This window comes from Ptychodera flava, chromosome 11 (assembly GCF_041260155.1).
Source record: "Ptychodera flava strain L36383 chromosome 11, AS_Pfla_20210202, whole genome shotgun sequence".
Taxonomy (NCBI): domain Eukaryota; kingdom Metazoa; phylum Hemichordata; class Enteropneusta; family Ptychoderidae; genus Ptychodera; species Ptychodera flava.
This window is the reverse complement of record NC_091938.1, coordinates 22,002,359-22,024,147: the sequence shown is the minus strand read 5'-3', so window position 1 is coordinate 22,024,147 and position 21,789 is coordinate 22,002,359. Positions and strand designations below refer to the sequence as shown.

Genomic DNA, 21,789 nt, shown 5'->3' with positions numbered 1-21,789 from the left:
AATCTATACTAATACTTGAAAATGATCAGCTCTCCTTTTTTTTGCTTTGAGTAGAAACAAATTTCAAGAATGGAAAAATGAAGTTACTTGTACCAAATTTCTGAACATGTAATTTTTTTTACCTTTTCTCAGTGCATAACATTTATCACTGCAATCTGAAGTACATTGGCAGCCTTGCTGACAAACTACAGTATGTGCTGATGAAGATGAACATGATGAATTTGTGTGTGTGTGTCCATATTTACTCTTCACCACGTGTCACATTGTCTGTAAATGACCTTCCTTCAATTACTTTTTGCTAACCATTTAATTATCACGTAGAACAGCTAAACCACAGATCTCTACCTCTGATACCCCATGCCATAACCTATCTTTTTTTCCACAGATCCATTTTGTAAGCAACTTTTGCAGTATCCATACAATTATCTGTATTATCAACTCACTTTTCTTTGTCACTCTTTTCCATACTGGACAATTCCATGGTGGGATATCCATAGATGCTACTGACTCCGTATGGATTTTCCACAGTGGGACTCTGTGGTGATGGAGACAGTGGGTTCTCACTGGGTAATCCTGGGAATAGGATTCTGAAACAGAAAACAAGATCAGTCTTCGTCACTAAAACTTGTAAAAATTGTTGAGGCATTGTGACAAATCTTTTACAATTCCAGTTATCTCCAACAAGATACTGAATGTCAATATCTCTGCTACATGTCAGATATAATTCAGCTGAATTTATGATTTTTCACAGACAAATAACTTGTGGTTAAGAAAAATGAGTTCTTCAATTTGCACCTATTATTTTGGGTCATTATGAATACACCTGAATATTGCTAAAAAAACAAAGCTTGTCTGTTTCAAAAAGCTTCCAATACATCTGACAGTGTTCAGCTGTCAAACTTTCCGTCATAAAAAAGTTGTTTGCTGATCATTTGATAGACTTAAAGATTACTGTTTAAAATAAAGCTCTACAATAAATCATTCCTGCAAAGTAGATGGCAACATCTTCAGAATAAAGAAATTTGCATCTTGCAGCTCCCTTAGAAACTGATGTATTTTGATTTCTACTGACCTCTGACCCTCACTGACCTATATAATGCCCCATCATTGACCCATAACCTCTATGACCCCTTCCAACCATTGACCTGTGACCTTAACTGATCCACATGACCGCTGACCATTATTGACCTTACCTAATAATGGCATAGAGTCTCTGTACAAAGGATTTGACTTCACCCACGGCATAGGTAAGAAGTCTTCTGTTGGCTCCAATGCCCACATAGGTAGCACGGTACACGTCAACCAGACTGTCAACTAACTGACCAAGTGGATGTAAGGGGACATCAAATGCCTGTACACCATACAAAATGAACTTTATCAGGTACTGATCAAGTCATTATAAAAGAAATATATGTGTGTGTGTGTGTGTGTGTGTGATTTTGGTTAAATTATACATGCTGGTAGTTATACATGAACGATACACACACCTGGATGACTGCACCACAAAGAATGACGGCAAAGGCCAATTATTTAGACCGGAAAATCATAATGTTCAAGCAATCCTGCCACAAAACTTTTATCAAAGGAAATTCTCTGACAAGTTTGTTATCAAGTCAACTTGAGTCTGTGCAATTTGCACAGTACTTTCTACACAGATTTCTTCAATTGCACATCATCACTCGATGTGTAGGCAAACACTGAAGTGCTATTGCAAGCACAATATACCATTGATTTTGTTCCCTTATCCTGCAAACAATGCCCTTGGAACATGGCAATTGTCAAAACAGTGATATTTCATGGGGTTGACTCGCCTTTTCTAGATAATTCTGGATTGCTACATAGTCCTCTTCAGATATCCTTTCAGCGTTGTAGATGGGTATTCTTTCCAGGCCATCTAGATTTCCCTTCCGACTGCCAGTCAACTGACCAGCATCACTGGTGGAATAAGACATAGGGTACACATGAGTTCATGTTACTCCCTGCAGTGAATGATCCAGTATGAAAATATTTGAAGAACTGTGTAATGCTCTCGATTCTGCTACAGTTGTGGTACTACGATATTTCCTTTCAGATCTAATGCAACCATGTAGGTCTTGCTGATTGCAAACAAATGCTGATGCTTTTTACATCACAAGTGCTGAAGATCAAGTGACTGAAGAAATGATTACACACTGGTAAACATTTCCGTACAAGAATTTAACAAATTTTATACATTACTCTTGCTAAAAATCACCTTTGGCAAAAAGAAGCATGTGTGTTTCATTTAAGATACCCATCTAAGAAATAAGATAGGTTAGTAAGAAACTTTTTTGTTTTTTTATTTTCAATGTGATGTGATCCAAATTTGGCAAAATCACAAGTGATTTCAATACATGAAAAAAGATGAGGGTCGGAAGTTTTAAATAGGACAGGATTGATTATTGAAAACATACATGTTTTTTTTAATTTAATCTTACTACTGCTCACTGGTAGCAAGACAATGCTTTGCAATTTTTTTGGCATCATTGTATGATAAATACAGATCCACAATTATTACATACCCGTTGATCTGCATTCTTTTCCCAGCATTCAATGCTACGGCCACAGCCTCCCATGCCTTGTGTTGGTGGGGGATGATGTTCCCATGGCAACCGAGGGTGGTTCTGCAGTGGTTGAAGATCTCTGCCCATTTGTGATCGGCTGGTACAACGTACAGGCCACTGCCACTGTAGAAATCAAATGATGGGATGTGATTTGTATGTTAGTATGCATAGTATATCAGGTAGACAAGAACATAGAGTACAGTTTCATTTCAGTGATTACTTTGTAAAAACATCTCCTCATCATCACTGTCAAAATAATCATCATCATCAAAAACATCATTATTAATATCATTACCATGCATGTTACTTGCCAAAGCCAGGGTTTGCCAGGATTCAATAATCTGCTTTAATGACATCAATATCATTCTCATAATTCATCATCATGATAATCCTTATTGTCATATCATCATCAACAACAACAACAACAAAAACAACAATGTTCAACATCAACAACATCAACATCATCATCATCATCATCATCATCATCATCATCATCATCTGTAACATAACTGTTACTTATACTGCCATCAACATGATCATCGTCATTGTAATTAAAATCAACACAACTGCCACCACGACCACATCCATGCACAAGCACTACTATCATTATAATTGTTGGTATCACTATAATGATGATGATGATGAACATAACAATAATAGAAGTAATAACCACCACTATGACAATACAATGCAAATTATGAGAGCATTCACTGAAGTATCAAATAATATTCATGATAAATGTTGACAATCATTGACATAGACAGTACCATTCCATCTGTCAATTTCTAGCAAATCTAAGACTGCAACAGACTTACACTGTCAAAGTACTGGGCACTTCCAAAGGGGCCTTGCTGAATGTACCATTGACCTTGACACCATCTCCCCAGATACCATTGAATGTACCATCTATGAAGTCACCATTTGGAAGCTTTAAGACACCTTTACCATTCAGCGTTGGCCCTGTGGCTAATTCACCCTCATAGCTGGTACCATCTTCTGTTATGAGTAGACCAACTCCCTGCAATAACAATGGGATGTCATTGGTGTATCTCCGTCCTTGTGAGATCACTAGCATCAAATAGTACATTATCAACTAACAATCCATAATGGTATTCATCCTATTCAGACCATTTTCCTTTGAAGACATCCAACTACAGCTTTAGGATACAACATGTTTGAAGCAAAGCATTGAGAAAATAAAGATACATCATTACATGTAACTATTTAGCCCAATCCTTACACTAAATTCTGGTGGTGCAAATGCTAAAATGATAACATTGACTACACATAATTGCTACTGTATTTTTCATTGCAATGTGATATGGTATAAGTAATTAATTTCTGAAAAAAGTTAGGTCCTTTGACTTTATGTAAAACCTCTCGTACATTTGCATATTGAGTAAAATGAAACCAAGAGTATGATATCTTAAACTGCCAGAAAGTTCAATTTTCATCAGCTAAACTTTTTACCAGCATTTATCTTTATACAGGTCCAACTTTGTGAAAGAAATCAACAGAATTCAGAATTAAACCAAACTTTGATGAAAAGTAACAAAAGTAAGAGTAAGAAACCAACAGCAAGTGATGCATCATGTACTTACAGATAACTTGTTGTGGGTGAAGGTCCCCTCATAGTAAACTCCATCCAAGGTCACGACCAGGCCATTGCCATGGCGATAGTCATCATGCCACATGCCCATGTATTTCTCCCCTCTGTTGATGTCATCCATGACGCCGTATCCGCAGCGTTTGTCGCTGTTCCATTCACCGATGTACACACTGGGTGAGGAGGATGTCAGACTTCCACAGCGCAGCATTCCATGACCATGGCGCTGGTTTTCCTTGAAGTAACCCTCATAGATATCACCATTCTGATACCTGGACAAAAAAAAGACATTGTATCCTTTGATCTTTGCATGTAACGTGTCGTCTTGACATACAGGTAGTTGGACTTCCGACAGAGAGAAATAATGAAACTATGATGTGGTAATATTTATTATTATACATCTACCATCGAGAACAATAGAATTTAGCGTGCGCTAAAAAAGCCGTACGGAACGCGCGCCCGTTCCGTAACACGTACAGTTTCAAGGCGCCCCATTCCCTGCGGCTGTATCTGCGCGTTCACTGTAGAACGGTTTCAAGGGACCCCTTGGACGAGTGCCAGAACAAGTCTCGCGCGCGCTCTGTACGTACGTATGTGTGTAGTGCACACACTCCAAAACTTGCAGAAGCGCGTCCGAGGTAGCGTTCCACACTGGCGCGATAAAATCGGAAGAAAAATTGTTGACATTGCACGAAAACGGTCACTACTCCGACATTTTGATGCCCCGATCAGGAATGTAAGATGTATAATAATAAGGTTATTACGAAAATACCGCAAAGGATGCACTCGGACATTGGCGCCGCGCATCGCCCTCTGCTTTGCGTCGGGCGATACGCTGCGCCAATGTCCTCGTGCATCCCTTGCGGTATATTCGTAATAACCTCATAGGACTCCGAGAAAGACACCAGATATACTTATAAATTTAATGTACATAATCAGATGTTGCTTCTTGTATTTCAATATTCCCTGCTTCACATAATAGACCATTGTTACACTAAGATTCTCACATCTTACAACAAACTTACACAGCAACCATAATATTTCACCACTCGAAAAGACTCTTATCTAACCTGTTCACCCTAATTGCAGGTAAACAGGTCCCTAATTACCATTGATAACAATGGGTTCAAGCCAAACCATTATGGTGAAAGGGTCAAAATTTAAGGATCCAAAACGATCCTGCTATTGCCTACTGCATACATCTCCATCTACACATTTGAACATCACAGAAAAAAATATGACAGAAGAAACCTGACTATATAGTGATGAGATTTGCTCTGGTGTGCATTAAGGTAGAACGCACCTCAGGGACAGACATTCGGACTCTCAAACTTTTACAATCCTCTTCTGATATACCACATGTGGGGGTTCATTTTAAAGCTCCTGGTGAAAGAAAACTTTTCACTGGCTTAGTTTTTCGAAATTCGAAAATTTTTATTTTTCTCCATAGAGTTAACACAGGGATGGCGGCCATTTTGAATTTTTAATATCGGTAAATTTTGGGCAATTTGTTTCTCTAGTACCAAAATTTGCATGGTAATCCCCGATTTTTATTCTTGATTTTTAAAGAGAATGATTGAAAGATTCCTTGAGGAAAGTTAGAGCAAAAGTTTAAGTCTTTCACTTTCGAGGTGCATACTACCTTAAGGTAGTACGTGCTTAAATACTGAAAAACTTGCTCAAATTTTTTGGTGAAACTTTTTGACCATACCCTTCCCAAATCAAGAATAAAAATCATGGTTCACCTTACAAATTTTGGTTCTAATGAAACAAATTACCATTTACCGGTATTTGAAATTCAAGATGGCTACAATCCCTGTGTTAACTCTATGGAGAAAACTTTAATATTCGATTTTCACAAAACTAAGATGTGAAAACTTTCCTTATTCCATAAGCAATGAGACCCTGCAAGTGGTAGATCAGAAATTATCAGAAAAACTGTGTCAAAATATCTGTCCCCGAGGAGCATTCTACATCAAACAACTGATCTGATGTGAGTGCATACCTGAGAATACCTGCTCCGTGCATCTTCCCTTCCAGCCACTGTCCATCATACATGTAATCCGCTTTGCTAGCTTCTCCGGACGGAATTGTGTACATGCCGTGTCTAAGTGGAAAACAGTGAAACAAAACAGTGACATACGGCACATGTGATCCATGGCAGAACGTATACCATTAGTCGCTTGCTTGCATTAGGTCTTGTTTATCCTGAGACTGACAAATATTTCACGTCCATCTGGTGCACACAACAAATGAGCAGAATATGATGCATGACACTTACCCTTGTTGAAGACCTTGGATAAATTTACCAGTATATTTGGACCCATCTGGCCAGGTCATGGTGCCCTGTGTGACAATAACAACATGGACAAAATTTAACACGGGCACAATTCTGTGTTTTTGCAGTACAGTTGCCACACCCATCAAGTCATACAACGGCCACATGAGAGTTTCACAATTACATGATGTAAATTTAACAGTTTCATATACATAATGCATGTATATTGTATACATTTCTTTATATATACTTGGTACAGTGGACAACAGTTTTAGATTTTGAACCCCGCTATTTTTGTATTAGAGTTTGCAACTTAAGTGTTTTGCTGTGTTTTACAAACAGCATTTGGTTGGTTTTGATTATGTTGAACCAATTTAGATTGACCTTGATCAAATGCAACTCTCTAAACTTTTGTAATGCCAAGAACAGAATGTATTTTTTTTAATACAACATAATGACAGTATGTGCTTACTTTCCATGGGGTTTCCCTGACAACCACATCCCTTCGTAGGTGGCATCCTTGTACTTGGTGATTGTCTGGAATTTATGCATGCCAAATCTGGCCAGGGCGGCACCACGCCTGTCCTCTGTTGATTGACAGGTGGCATGATGATGGGCAGGCTGGGGTCTCTTTTCTCCTTCTGTCTCTTCAGCTTGGTCATGGCTCCGTCGATGGCCTGGTTGATGGCCCAGATCCACTCTTTCTTGATGGCTGACGAGGGCGCACTCACTAGCAGTGATGACTCTGGGAGGCTCAGCTGCATGGCATTTCTATAAAGAATGGAAATCATTCATTTTGCTGAGTATGTATTGAAAATACACAGTAACATATGTGTCTAGATTACGGCTAATTTTTCTAGATACATAAACAGTGCTATTTAAAAGCATGTGGAATTACTGACAGAAAAGATCTGTGATTAAAGTTGGCTGTTGGAGAGGAACTCCTACCATTATGCTGATAGACTGAATAGTATGTACACAATGGACTAATATCTAACTAAATTATGGCGACTTTGTATCACACAAACGGAATTCAGTTGTGCTGCCAAATATTTTCAAATGGCATCATCTCATCTAGTGAAAGGAAGGCAGCACACTGTTAGATCAAACTTCAGTAACAAATGTACTTGTCCACGGGAGGGACCATGACTTCTCCAAATTCCACATCTGGGTTCTTTCATATTTGAAGGAATGACCACATTTTCATGAAATATCTATACATATTAACTACAGGAGAACACTGTAAATGTCATTTCAACAGACATTTAGAAATCAACAACAGTGTCTAAAATTCTTGCCTCTGGAATAAATACGGAGAGTCAAAAAATATTTTATAGTATAAAAATATAGAAAGTGTTTTGCACTTATTAAAAGAGAGCCACAGAGACATATGTATTATTTTATAAGAGATAATGGAAAGAAGAAGTTGATTGTAGAAGTGTTTACTGATTTGAGTGAGACATTTCAAATCTGCCTATGGTGAGAGGAACCGGGTAAGTGGGAGGCATACATTCTAAATTTGATGAAAAATGAAAAATGTTTGATAATTTTCCAACTATGCTGTTGTTAACAGTTTTCAGTATAATGCTTAGACTACACGTCAGAAACAGATTAGGATTCAGGTTAGAATGAGATGGTACTTTTCTGTAACCTTTTCAGCTGGCATTGTGCCAAGGATATTGACATAATTTGAAAAAAGGTAGCTTTTATGTAAAATACAGTAAGAGCAAATGGGACTTGCTATATGGCAAGGAGAGAAGTCAGGGTAAGGTTTAGGGAAGGATGAGGCAAATGTAAATATGGTTTAGCTGTGGGCACACTTGTTCATACCCATATTTGGTTGAGTCCTACTGTTTTGGATGACCTGGTTGGATCTATGTATGGTTATATAGGGGTGACAGGGGTGCTTGGATAAGGAAGACAGGGCAGGTTAGTTGGTGGCCATTCTATTTTGAGTGATAGGAATCAAAGTGTTGATTATTACTGATGCTGTCTATGACGCAGTGAGCAAAGCAGTTTACGCAGGAACACGGTTCATTCTTACTCTTTCTTTTGAGGCGGTGTTCGTTTCTCACTGCCATCCGTCTGTACGCTGTGAAACAAACACTGATGGTCAGAGGTAGCATGCACATTTCAGAATCGACATCTTGATCTATCTCTAACTTACAGACGCTTTGTGTTAATCATGTCATTTTGACCATTTTCAGGTCTGGTTATTTATAATCAGCAAATAAAATCAAGGTAGGCAGAAATCACTGTGACACATTGTTGTGATACACACTATCAGTACAACATCAAGTTAGTCAATAATCCACCATATTTTTATGTCCTGTATGTCTTCGAAAATCAAATCAGTGAAATAATGCAAATGTGTGTTTTTCAGGGATCTTCAAATGGTAAATTCTGTTCGAATATTGTGCACGGGACAAGTTATGCTTTACTGGTTTTCACTGACTTGACCTGGCAGCAACACATGAAACACACTGCAGGAAAAGGGTTACACGTTTCATAAACTGATATTAAACCCGACATCATCTTACTCTAGTGAAGCCAGCATGGTTTTGGTGGTGTGGCCATACCTTTGTATTTGGAGATGGGGTCAATTGGTATACTGTATGGTCTGTTTACAATGCTATTGTTCTCTTATCATACTTATGTGACAGTACCGTAATTTAAATTTCTCATTGATTTCTTTAAAAATCCTTTTGAAGCTATGGTGTTTAACAGTCTTCCCCTATTTCCACATGTATAGATCTTTCCACCCTATTTACACCAATGGGTATATCAAACCCTGGTGGTAAAACTGTTACCGGTAATTGTAGGGTTTTTGGTGACAACAAATAATCTCTTCTCAAACTTTGTTACTTTCAGGTTTGTGAATCATTCCATAGTGCTATTGGTGATGAAAATGATAGTGGAAGTTGGAGAATTATGCCGAACATGGTAGTTGTTTTGAAAATGAATGCTTGCAGAAAGATTTCAAACATTTCATTCGGAGGGTTTTCCTGAATAACCTCCTACATTTCAAGGAGATGTGCTGAGGTTTCATTTGTCATCAACTACGGAAATTAAAAACTTACTGTGCTTGGTCAGAATCAGGTATAGCCTCCACCCACACTGTGGCTAACGGGTAAACTTGATGAGATGAAAATGACTGTAAGAGAAAAAATAAATATAGGAATCAGACAACACATCGATAATTGCACTGCACAGAGTTAGAAAAATCGTACCTTGACCCAAAACTCAACACTCAAAGCATTTGACGAGCGTATGGGGCAATTATCGCATGCCTTTATGGATGATTGTGTTAGGAAAGTTGTGTAAAGCAATGGGTGCATGCTTTGCAGATTTCAAACAAACATTTAACTCCAAAGATTGTCTTGTGTGTACACTTGTTCAGTCTGTAAGTCATCATCTACAATACTGTACAATATTGCCACCTAATGCTATCTCCCCTTCCTTCAGTAAGATGGTCTGACCCTATCAGTGAAAGTAATGAAGTTGGACTAACATGCAATCATATAGGCAAAATGCTTGGATGTCACACTTAAAGTGCTGTTTTTGCTGTAGATAAGTTACTATTGATATCTAAATCTTTGTTATGATGCTTGAGTAATATATAAAATTGGACTAAATTATTGGATCCGCAATTTTGGAGAATTTGTGAAATGTCTTCAAGATAATGAAACATCGGCAATATAGTTAGGTATAAAAGTTTGATGCTGGTTATCCAGATGTCAGTTTTTTGTAAAAGTCAAGTCGACATTATAGTGACAGCCACACTGAATCAAAAGGTAGTATCTCTTTTCTATGTATGATAGAATGGGGCCCAAACCTAAACTCTTGTGAGTATGCTAAAATAATTTCAAGCATTTCTTTTAGGCCATAGTAATACACGTACCTATAAGAAACAACTACAGCTTCAAACAATATACCGTAGACAATGTATTTGACAGATTACACGCAATATTGCAAGATGTTATTTTGATGATGACTTTGAGCTAATCACAGATGTACAACAGCATTGTTACAGAGCAAATGAAGACAACAGTGAATTAGCACCCATCACTCTCTCAGTGACAACTCAGCATTCAAACAGTGAATGTACCAATGTTGTATATTGTTGAAAGTTGACCCTTGACCCCATGAAATGAATCATGTATTATCAATTTGCATACTGAGTGAACTTGGACTCATTATATGATAAATGGGAGCAGTACAGTTCTAGTGACGAAACAATGCTATGTGTAGAGTTCCCATATACATTGCATTCAAATGATGTTTGCTCATAGAGTCATTCCTGTAATAACTGTATCTTGTAAATTGCTCAAACTTGATTATTGAAAATTTTGAGATTCTATCGAGATTTTGTGATAGAAAGGTCAAGCCCTCAATGATACATTTGATGCAGCAAATAACCATATAAACTGACATTTTCTGCTACGATATTTTACACCTCATATTTATCGCATGAAAACATATTTTTTTGTGTTTACATCCATTCTGTGGAAATCATGGTACTGAAGTACCCTGATAAAGACTGAATTTATATGCTGTGAATGGAAGATACAGCAGTAATTGCCGGCTTGAACTTCATCATGCAGGACTAAAAATTAAAATTCAAAAACAGAAAAAAATTTAACACTGAGAGACAAGAAAAAGAAAATTCATGACCTCCCTGTAAGCAAAGATCAATTTTGGCATATCTATGATTGTGGGCAAAAGTTACATATGGGAACTCCAACAATAGCAAGTTCATCACTTGATTAAAATAGTGAATTCCAAAACCTAAAGTATTATTTATATGAGGTGTTTCAAACACATTTTATTTTCCAAAAAACTTTTCCATGTCCTTTGTACTCACTTCCTTTAGATTGGTGTCTTTGAACTTGATAATGTTACTGAGGTCTGATATGGCAAGATTGGAAACTTTGTACTAGAAATCAAATAAAAATCTGAAATATATATGTGTTGAGTTCACTTTTTTGGGTCGGGGAGTCTTGTTATTGTCACAAAGACTGTGTTTGTTTGTAAGTGTGTGTACGTGTTTGTAAGTGTATAACGTAAAAACGGTAAGCGCCTTGAAAGTGAAAGACTGAAACTTTTGCTCAAACTTTCCTCAAGGAATTTTTCAACCATTCTCTTTCAAAATTAAGAAGGAAAATTGGGGGTCACCATGCAAAATTTTGGTACTAGAGAAAAAATTCAAAGATTTTTCCAATATTTGAAATTTAAAATGCCGGCGGTGTTAACTCTATAGAGAAAAATGAAATTTTCAATTTTTGAAAAACTGAGACAGTGATAAGTTTTCTTACACAAAGAGCTTTAAAATGAACTCCCAAATGTGGTAGATCAGAGTACTGTAAAAGTTTGAGAGTCGGAATACCTGTCCCCGAGGCGCATTCTACCATAAAGCATTTATGTGTTGTCTGTAGGTTTTTTATGTCCATGTGTTGAATAAGTACATTCATACAACTATTGACAGAAACCAGTACTGTCCATCCACTATTTACAGTTATTATCCCGAGCATTCAATTTTTCGTCTTCAGCAGCTTTTGTATGATGATTATGTGCTCATGCAATCTGCTATGTAGGATACAACATACAAGACGGTTGACGAATATGTTGCATGAAAATAATGCCATTCAAAGACTTGTGTGTTTCATATCTCCACAAAATACCAAATTAATATTGAAACTGCGATGTTTTCTTCATGTACAGTAAAATTATTTTACAGAAGAGAAATCAAACACAGTAAATATATGAAATAATTGATAGCATAGATGTACCAGTTATAGTCACATGGGCACCATGTCACATGCACGTTGTCTGTGCAATTTAAATGAATGTCATACATTCATGTAACATTTAAATTGCAAAGAGTATATGTCACATGGTGAATTGAAATTTGTGATAACAAGCCTTCTTGTCAAAAAGATTTCTTTACTAAAACAGAAACACAGCAGATGAAATTCTTTAATTTACAGAATGAAATTAAGGAGTAATTGGAGGATGGCCCAAACTTTCTCCGGAGATAAGAAACATCACATTCGATAGCGACATCAGCGACACAATGTGACATGCAGTGATGGGATAGGTCACAGCTACAGAAATTTAATAAACCCTTCACCACAGAAAGTGCAGGCCTACGTACACATGACAAGACACATGCGCAGGACGAAACGTGGGAATGGAAAAAAAAATACCTGCTCCTTTGATCCGGGCCTAGCAATCCCACTCTTGCTGTCATGCTTAGAATAGGTCAAGAGGTCAAAGTGGAAAGGTTAGTCAGAAAGTCAAAGGTCAGCAAAGAATGACTGAAGATTGACAGAGAAGTGTGTCATGCCAAAAATGGCACCAGATATAGAATACCAGGCGAGGAGATTATCAATGTTTTAGATGAGGTAGATATACCGGTATGTTTACAATGAATAAGAGTGTACCGCGTGTAATTTTTGGAACCATTTGCAAGAATGGGATGCTACCCAGAGCAAGTGTTGTATGTATAGAGGGTCACTGGAAATATTTGAAAATACTATTGCATATAAATGACTTAAGAATTCTACCAAAACTACCATAAAGTTTTAAAAAAATTTGCTGCACAAATCACTTAAACTTGCTACGGTCTACACTAATGTTTAATACAGCTGTTAACAATGCGTTAGACTTTAGAGCAAAAGTTATCTGCCATTTTGTCATGAAAGATGCACATCTTCATTGTTTGAAAAAGTTTATTTATAAAACTGACAGCTATCTTGGAAATGTTTTGATTAATGTTTTGAGTGAAAGAAAATCTGCAAGGAAAACAAAAGCTGTAAGAACATTAGATAAAAATCCTGGGGAGATATGTAGAAATTTGAAATAATCTACAATAGCATACATATATATATATATATATATATATATATATATATATATATATATATATATATATATATATATATATATATATATATATATATATATATGTTATTTTAGTATAAGCAAAAACATGAGCCACCATGACAGCTGCCACTGTTGGAGAAATCTGTTTCTTTCAGAATGTGATTTGCTTTTGCTTTTCCTTTATCAATGTTACAAAAACTGTAAATAACATTTGTATTCTGTGTTGCATATTTTCAGTGAAATACACTTTTGGTCAAATTAATCTGGAGAAGTATGGCAGAGCATGAACACAGGTATCTCCTAATCCCTATCTCACTTTCAGTAAAGAATTATCAGGTCTGGAGAATAGATAGAGTTTTGAATTATGTTGTACTTGAAGATGTAATAAATGCTACTAGTTTGTTCAAATTTCATCCATAAACAGACATCTCAAGTGCTGTATACATCTCAAGTATACATCAAAATGCACAAAAACTGGACAAAACGTTTTCTTTATGGCCAATGAGCTGCACTACCAATATGGTTCAGGGCTGGTAAAATATACAGGCAAAAGCAAAAATTGAAATAAAGTTTTATGGGGACCCTCAGTCCAGATGACAAGTAAATGGAGATTTACTAACCTGTGCATGAACAAAAGAATCATCAAAGAGTATAAACCAATGACTGGTGAATCTGGAAGCACTGGCTAGAGTCAGTTGTTGGGACTTGCTGTCCTTCATAACACGTCTGCTGGGTTTCTTCAGTGAGTCCTGTGAATGATTAAGAACACAGTGGTGGTGTTGGAAAATAGTATTGCAAACTACAGCTCCTGAACACAGTTGAATGTGTAGGGACTGTGTGTACAATAGAATTAGGGCTTAGATTATTGACTAGTTGCTTTAACGACATATAAAATTTTGGAGTGACTGTTTTATTGCAAAGCGATTAGCACATTATTGGCCATCAAAAGCTTAAAATCAGCTTCTATATTTTTCACAGTACAACTCCTGATCTTGGCAAAAGCATGCTATCTATATTTCTTATGACTTGACTTTTTAACCCACTAGACTTTAGTACATCCCTACACTTTTCGGTAGGATGGTTTGACTTCAACATAGGGATATGGGGTTGAAAAGGTTAGCAGAGATGCATGCCAGAGTGTACAAGCTTTTAAGGCACTCTTCTATGGTAGACTTGTCTTCATTTTGAGATTTCAAACTAACAGAAAATGACACTGATTATTATACATCATGTTTGAGTGTAAATATTTTTCGAAAGACAAATCCCATTTCATGGCATTGACAAGCACTTGAATATCTAACAAATGTAAATTTCACATTGAATCATAAAGGAAATGTGTAACTTACTGCTAACTTAGGGGGACAGGCTTCCCAGAATGCCTTAGTCTTCTCAGCATCCCCTAGCCTGGTGTTGATGACATTTTTCAATGTCTCCCATGTAGATCCCACTTCTCTCAGCTGGCTGTGTTCCATAGTGTTCTGGGAAGACAAATTACTCAGTAAGCCAAGTTTGTAATGTTCACACAATACAGGCATGTTTGGGCAGTTTGCTGACAATGAATGGAGTTATGGACGAGTGATAACAATGTTGGTGTTTAAAATGGCATCAAACTTAGGGCACCAGACTTTTTGGGAGGGCACTGCATTTGAACCTGTGAATGAAGGTGATGTGGTAAATGGATGTGAGGAGGGGGGGTGCTGGTGGAGGGGGGGGGGGTGCTGGTGTACCCTCTGACTTCAGTTTTTTGCTGAACTCTTTGAGTCAACTAAGGAACTATTTGAAATTCTCTGAGTCATCATCAATACCAGTACCGGTATGTGCAATAAATAAAACTTTCTTGCATCAAAGAGAGATTTCTTGAGAAAGTTGAGCATCAATTTCGCTAAAGGACATGTGGGCGTGGCTTAGATGTCAACTTCTTGGCCTAGTGAGTTGGCATTATTGGTCACATGTACAAACTTGACAGAAATCTTTCTGGGCACACTGAAAAGAGAGACTCCAACTGGAAGAAATTTTCGATCCGTGGACCCAATAAACCCAACAGATGCAAATTATGACTCCATCTACAGAAGTAAATTTTCCAGGGCAGATGCCTGGCATCCATAAAAGTTTCCTCACCTGTGCAAAATGTTGCATGATTTTACCAATAAGTCGGCTGTACTCCTTGATTCTTCTGACAGGTGTCAGCAGCAGATAATGAAATGCTGCCGCCGTGTTGGGCTGCTTCTCTTCATCTCCACACAATTCATTCAGAGTGGATTCTTGTTTGGTCAAAAATTCACTGTGGATTTTTAAAAAAAACAGTCAACCTCTAGTTTTGTGAAAAGAGGCAAATTCATATCCAACCTTTGCAAAACGTAGCTAACAAATACTTAGAAGACATACATGTGATACTTTCAGTTTAAATTATAACTTTTTTATGTGAAACTGTCATGAACATTGTATTTTTGTTTCTATATTTAAAAGACAAAGGCAGTAACAGAAAAAGAGATGCGATAAATTTGCAATACTTTGGCAAGATTTCTCAGTTTTTTTATATCCCATCAACAAAGCGACCACCAAAAGACAAACTCTGTTGACCGTTTCATTTTCAAAATGAAAATTTTGACATACTTATGGAAAACAGGAGATGATGTATTTTCAGATAGTTGGTGAACAGAGGTACCTGCAGTCAGAAACTCACCCTAGATTTTTCCCAATATGCTGAAACACACCAATTGCAGTCAGGTCAGCAAAGAGACTACCATATTTATCAAACGCTTCGATGGATTCCCTATAATTCCTTAGGATATTGAGATCAAATAATTCCTGGTTGAGTTGTACCACTGACATAAGTTGTATGGCATTCTTTCCGACTATCCCGGCTATGGTTCCCACCAGATCTATGATTTCTTTCAATGGAGGACCGAACACTGTGGCTTCCATTGGCTTGAAAAATTCTATCATGAATAAAATTAAAGTCAGTTTAAAACAGTCAGTGAGGGTACTACTTAAGTTGATGACATAGAAATATGATCTATATATTTTTTGTTTTTTTCTGACAGAACGTACAAATAATGGCTCAAATAATGTATTATATTGTGATGTTTAATGTATTATTTTTTAAAAATGAAAAATTTATTTACTCACAGAGCTATAAAATGAGCCAACACAAATAGAAGACAATGAAAGTATTGTAAAAATTTGAGCATCAAAATATACTGCCGGTATGTCCCCGACGCGCATTTTACGTTAAGCAGTTTAGGGCACCAATACCACTACTTACCTGGTGAAAGCAATGACTTCAGTACTTGGGATTTCAGAGTTGACAACTGTTGATGGAAGAGACGCTCTGTTGACGCAAATTCATGGATCAGTGAGACAAATCCTGTCTCGTTCTTGTCTATGATACATGCGCATTGGTCACCAGCTGCTGATATGCTTCTCACCCATCCCAGCTGACATGTAAAAGAAAATTTGATTGGCTATTCACGCTAGAAACTTAACTCTGATTGGTCAATACGGTCATTAAATCTGATAATCAGAGAGACTTCTTGTAAAATTTACGTAATTGGATGTAACGACTCATATGATTGGTCAGTATAGCTAGATATGTCTGACCAATTACAAACAGTTTTATGAACTATTTCTTTCCTACCTTTCTTATAAAGGGAAGTCTCTCTGGCTGTTTAACTCTGGGAGCATATTTCACAGATGGACCCTTTGGAATCACAGATTTTCTCTTTGGAGTGTCTTTTTCAGCTGATGGAGGCCTGAAGTAAACTTGAAGTTCTTGAAGGCTGAAAAAAATATGTGTAAATAGAAAACACATCTTCTTTAATATGGCTCAAATAATCACTTGGTTTGTGCAGAAAAAGTAAAATGACTGTCAACTAAAACTTGACGATGACTTGCATGAACTTCTTATGATAATTCTTTGTCCTCTTGCCGCAAAAGTATTTGTATGAATCAGAGATTGTACATGTATCAATACAGGTCTGTGCAACTACAAATGTTTGAATGCTTGCACCAGTCAGGATTTTTCAATTCACATGTTTCCTCCCTAGTATGTAAATGCTGTTTGTGTACGTACATAAAAGCGACTGTATTGACCATCTTGACAAAATCTATATGTAAAATATTATAATGTATTATGTATTTATGCATATATGTACGCATGTATTTATGTACGTAGGTATTTATGTAATATATAGTATGTATGTGTGTCTTTATGTATGTATGTATGTATGTATGTATGTATGTATGTATGTACAGTATGTATGTATGTATGTATGTATGTATGTATGTATGTATGTATGTATGTATGTATGTATGTATGTATGTATGTATGTATGTATGTATGTATACGTGTGCATATGTATATGTGCGTGTGTGTGTGTTTATGTCTGTGTCTATGTATGCATGTATTAACTTCTGTTATCTGTATCTATTCAAGTTACAAAGGAATTAATTGTTGTACTCCATTATAGTTTACAGGGTGGTATCTTACCAGGCTGAGGGCAAAGTGGCAAATCAAGCGTTGTTATGACAGAGACTAGTGTTGTTATGACATAGACTAAGAGAGTCCTAGTAAATTATAAACAGAGTCATTGTACAAGGACTTGCTCACCTTGGTTGTCTGCCAATGTAGAAGATTTCAGATTGAAATCCAACACCATCAGTTAGTAATAAGGTATGGTTAGTACCGGCAGCTATGTCCCAAGCTGGTACGTTAGATGGAATCTAATGAGGAAAATTCATATTGGTATCATTGCATAATGTTGAGAAAATTTTCTATAAATATAATAGTATTTGATAATTATCTATATCAAAGATTGTAGAATTTTTAACAACTGTGTTATTAAACAAATAACTTCATTAGTTAGAATACCTTCCTTCACAGAGAATGACTTTTGCAATTATATCAGAGTTGCACAGATTTAGAATAACTTGGTGCAAGCGGTGTGATTTGAATGCACCAAAGGAATAGAATATCTGTTTGCTGTAAGGTTTGGTTTTGTTGTTGTCTCGGCCTTTTTCTTTCACTTTTTTTGAATGAAGTAACCTCTCTGTAATGAGAGATCAGAAAGTGAACAAAATAATTGGACCAATCTAATGAAGAAATGGGGGGGACAGGATTAGGTGTATTTTGTGATGACTGACCTTTACCCTCTTAGGAGCCAGCTGTCCGGAGTGACCGAGCTGTCCATCGTTGTTAGATCCCCATGAGTAAACCTTCAAATCAGAAACTTATAATTAATACACTGCATATGAAAGCATCATAATCAAAGGCAGTATCTCTGATAATTATATGTTGTAAAATAATATTTTCAGCAGTACAGCAGTGATTCCACAGCTCGTGTGTACAGAACAATGAGTAATATTAGCGGTTAGCTAATGTCATACTTTTAAGTTACAACAATACTTGGGTTCTCCACAACTCTCTAATTTTTTAGGTATAAATTCATATGAAAATTATGCAAGTAAAGCATTGATATGTAAAATGGCCACTCTATGTTTTTCTAAGCTGTGGAGAACACTGCAGTGTACAGTACCGGACATTTTCATTGAAATACAACTTCGTGTACAAAGCACAACAGTCTAATGCACTCAACGAATGTGGAAAAATGGGCATGGTTTACCTGTCCACTGCTGGTCAGGGCCAATGAGTGAGCTGATCCAGACGTCACTTTGATGACATTCTTGGCACTGAGTGGCTTGACTACCGTGGGCAGTACTCTGCAAAATGCAGGCAATCACATCGCCATGGTTATTACTATATGCATCTATACCTGTGAGCATTTATTATCTTTTGGCTAGCATCATTAAAATCATAAAAGAGATCAATAAGGCTGAAACAATTAACTTTAATTTCAGCACCTCAACATAGTTAAAAGAATCAATACATATTACAACAATTATCTCGACATTTAATGCAACACACTAAGTATTTTGAATGGTAGATAAGTACAACATTACAAATATGGCTTGATTGTTGTTATCTAGCCACGTGAATGTCGAGTCTGGATTGTTCGAGACTTTTCATGGCTGTAGCATAGAGGGCAGTAAATTTGACAGAATGTATATTGGTATGTTATATCAACTCTTAGTTAAATTACCAGTACTTTCACTTATTTAATGATGACAATCGAAAATACAGTAATACATTATTTTATCACTACAGGATACCAGTGAGTTTCAAAAAGTGTAATTAAGGTAGATTAATCTTTTCACTGAATTATCCTCTAACCTGTTCACCCCTGATTTTAAGTTCACAGGTCCACACTCACCATTGATAACAATGGGCTTGGGCCAAAACCATGGTGGAGACAGGGCAAAATCTTGCTGATGAAAGGATTTAAATTTCTCACGCATACATAGAAGAGAATCCAGTTCCTATATTTGTCTTACCTGTCCAGTAAGTCTCCTTGCCCAAGTTGACCGTGACTGCCCCGACCCCAGCTCCATACCTCAGTCTGTAGGGATACCTCATCCGCTGCTATGATGATGTCATCAGTCCACGCTCTCTGTTGCCCGGCAACACCATTCTGATTTGGTACATGGTTGGCGTCCATGTTAGCTGGATCGCACAGTGACTCACTGCTCCCCGAATGAATGAATTTTGCGACAAACGAAGTCGCCGTCTCTGTGCCGCTGCTTAGGAAAGTGTTGAACCTGGTTCGTAGCACCTGCGGTAGCTTTGAGACTATCCTCTCTTCGCTTGGACCCTTGGATGGTGTTTTTCTGGCGTCTTTTGTCGTGCCAACGGCCAGCTGTTTCCGGAGGTAATCCTTGGCCGCTTTATTGGTCGGGAAATTCTTAGTCGGCTCACCTGGGTAGTTGGCATAGGAAGACTCCTCCAAGTCTTGCACTGTTCCACCGTCAGTTGCATCGGTTTCTTCAAGATTTTCTAACTCCTTCGCTGTGTCTTCAAGTGTGTACGTTCCTTGGCTACCTTCAGACTTGGCATCATCTTCTTGGATGATTTTCTTTGAAACATCGCTTTTCTTTAGCGGAGAAGCTTTAACTGTCGAGATTGAGAAAGCAGACGTTGAAACCGACGATGCGTCTAAACTATCCATTGACATCCCGAGGGAGGATCGAACGCTGATTTCATCTGGGCAGTTGTGGTCGCAGATGACGACTGTATCGCTTTGATCAGAAACATTGTAAAGTTCCTGGTTGCATTTCGGGCAGTACGACATGTCGTCAGGCTTCACCGGCGACCTCCCAGTTTTTGGTTTTTGCACCACGGCTAAACTGTGCACACTTCCGCAGGATATACTGAGTACTTTCTTTCCTTTCATGGCCTCTACACGCTGCGGAGTGGACACAGGGTTATTAGCCGTGCCCAGTCCCAGCTGATGGCCTGTCCCCCAGGACCAGATTTCACCGTAATTACTCAACACCATGGTGTGATTATCTCCACACGCAATCTGGGTGATGAACGGATCATCACCTTCTGGGTTGCAGATCTCCACCTGGTGGGGCCGCGCGATCTTTTCACCCTTCTCAGTCGCACACTGTGAGGCGCTGTTGTCACCCCAACAGAACACAATCCCATCCGAGCAAACCACGCCGGTGTGATTACTCCCGCATGCGACGTCGATAACATTCTCGCTTGCTAAGTCTCTAACGAGAATGGGTTTCTCTGTGACATCGTCAAATTTTCCGTTACCGATTTGTCCATATTCACCGGATCCATAGCAATAGAGTTCATGCCTGTCTGCGAGGAAAGCCACGTGTTTGCTGCCTAGCGAGACTTTGGACACGCTCTTCTTCAAGAAGACATCAAAAGTGTGTGGGCTGATGTTGCTGACGAAGCCCTTCCACAGACAGGCCACTCCTTGTTGATGTTCCTTCTCAATGTCTGCGTACTCCCTGCCACAGAAACACAAAAACATGTCATAAGACTTCAGGCCAATTAGGTCACCTAGTTGTCTGGTTGTCATGACAGTATTGTACAAAAAAAGACAACTTATAAATCATATGATTTTTTGCCTGGCAATGTCGGCATATGAACCAAGGGCCACAGCGAGCCTGTATAGTCATGACCATGACACTTCCTGATGTATCTTGTTCTGAGTTTATCAGTGTCATTAGTATTCACATAGGTGCTTTACCATTCATGTCTGACACCCTGACAGTCTGAAAGACTTGGATTTCACTCAAGGTTATCAAGAAGTAGTATCTAATATACCGTACACCCTACATGTACATCCTGATTTTGAGATTTTGTATATCAAATCGCTGTTGAAATTTTGGATTCTAAAACAAATTTGTAACAAGCAAATGCATGCATGCTAACCACAATGAAAAGCTGCATGCAAATTGGGTGCCTTGAAAAAAGGTTTCCTAAATTGAGTCACATAATGTGAATTTAAAGGTACTTGTACACCTGGTCTGCATACCAATGAGATGATGACTGTTATGATTGCAATGTGATACATCATTTAAAA

General features: G+C 37.7%; 1 protein-coding gene across 1 annotated transcript in view; it reads right to left on the bottom strand.

Moving 5' to 3' along the window:
- The window catches only part of LOC139143820 (alsin-like), a 37,231-nt gene that overhangs the window by 7,014 nt on the left and 8,428 nt on the right, over positions 1-21,789 (bottom strand). The window contains 22 exon segments of the mRNA XM_070714393.1: positions 444-587; positions 1,194-1,351; positions 1,812-1,935; positions 2,541-2,705; positions 3,398-3,600; positions 4,184-4,460; positions 6,194-6,295; positions 6,470-6,536; positions 6,940-6,958; positions 6,961-7,237; positions 8,511-8,558; positions 9,547-9,620; positions 13,972-14,100; positions 14,698-14,829; positions 15,470-15,632; positions 16,035-16,290; positions 16,617-16,788; positions 16,989-17,130; positions 17,961-18,073; positions 18,494-18,565; positions 18,973-19,069; positions 19,742-21,211. Coding sequence (XP_070570494.1) covers positions 444-587; positions 1,194-1,351; positions 1,812-1,935; positions 2,541-2,705; positions 3,398-3,600; positions 4,184-4,460; positions 6,194-6,295; positions 6,470-6,536; positions 6,940-6,958; positions 6,961-7,237; positions 8,511-8,558; positions 9,547-9,620; positions 13,972-14,100; positions 14,698-14,829; positions 15,470-15,632; positions 16,035-16,290; positions 16,617-16,788; positions 16,989-17,130; positions 17,961-18,073; positions 18,494-18,565; positions 18,973-19,069; positions 19,742-21,211 — 4,404 coding nt within the window.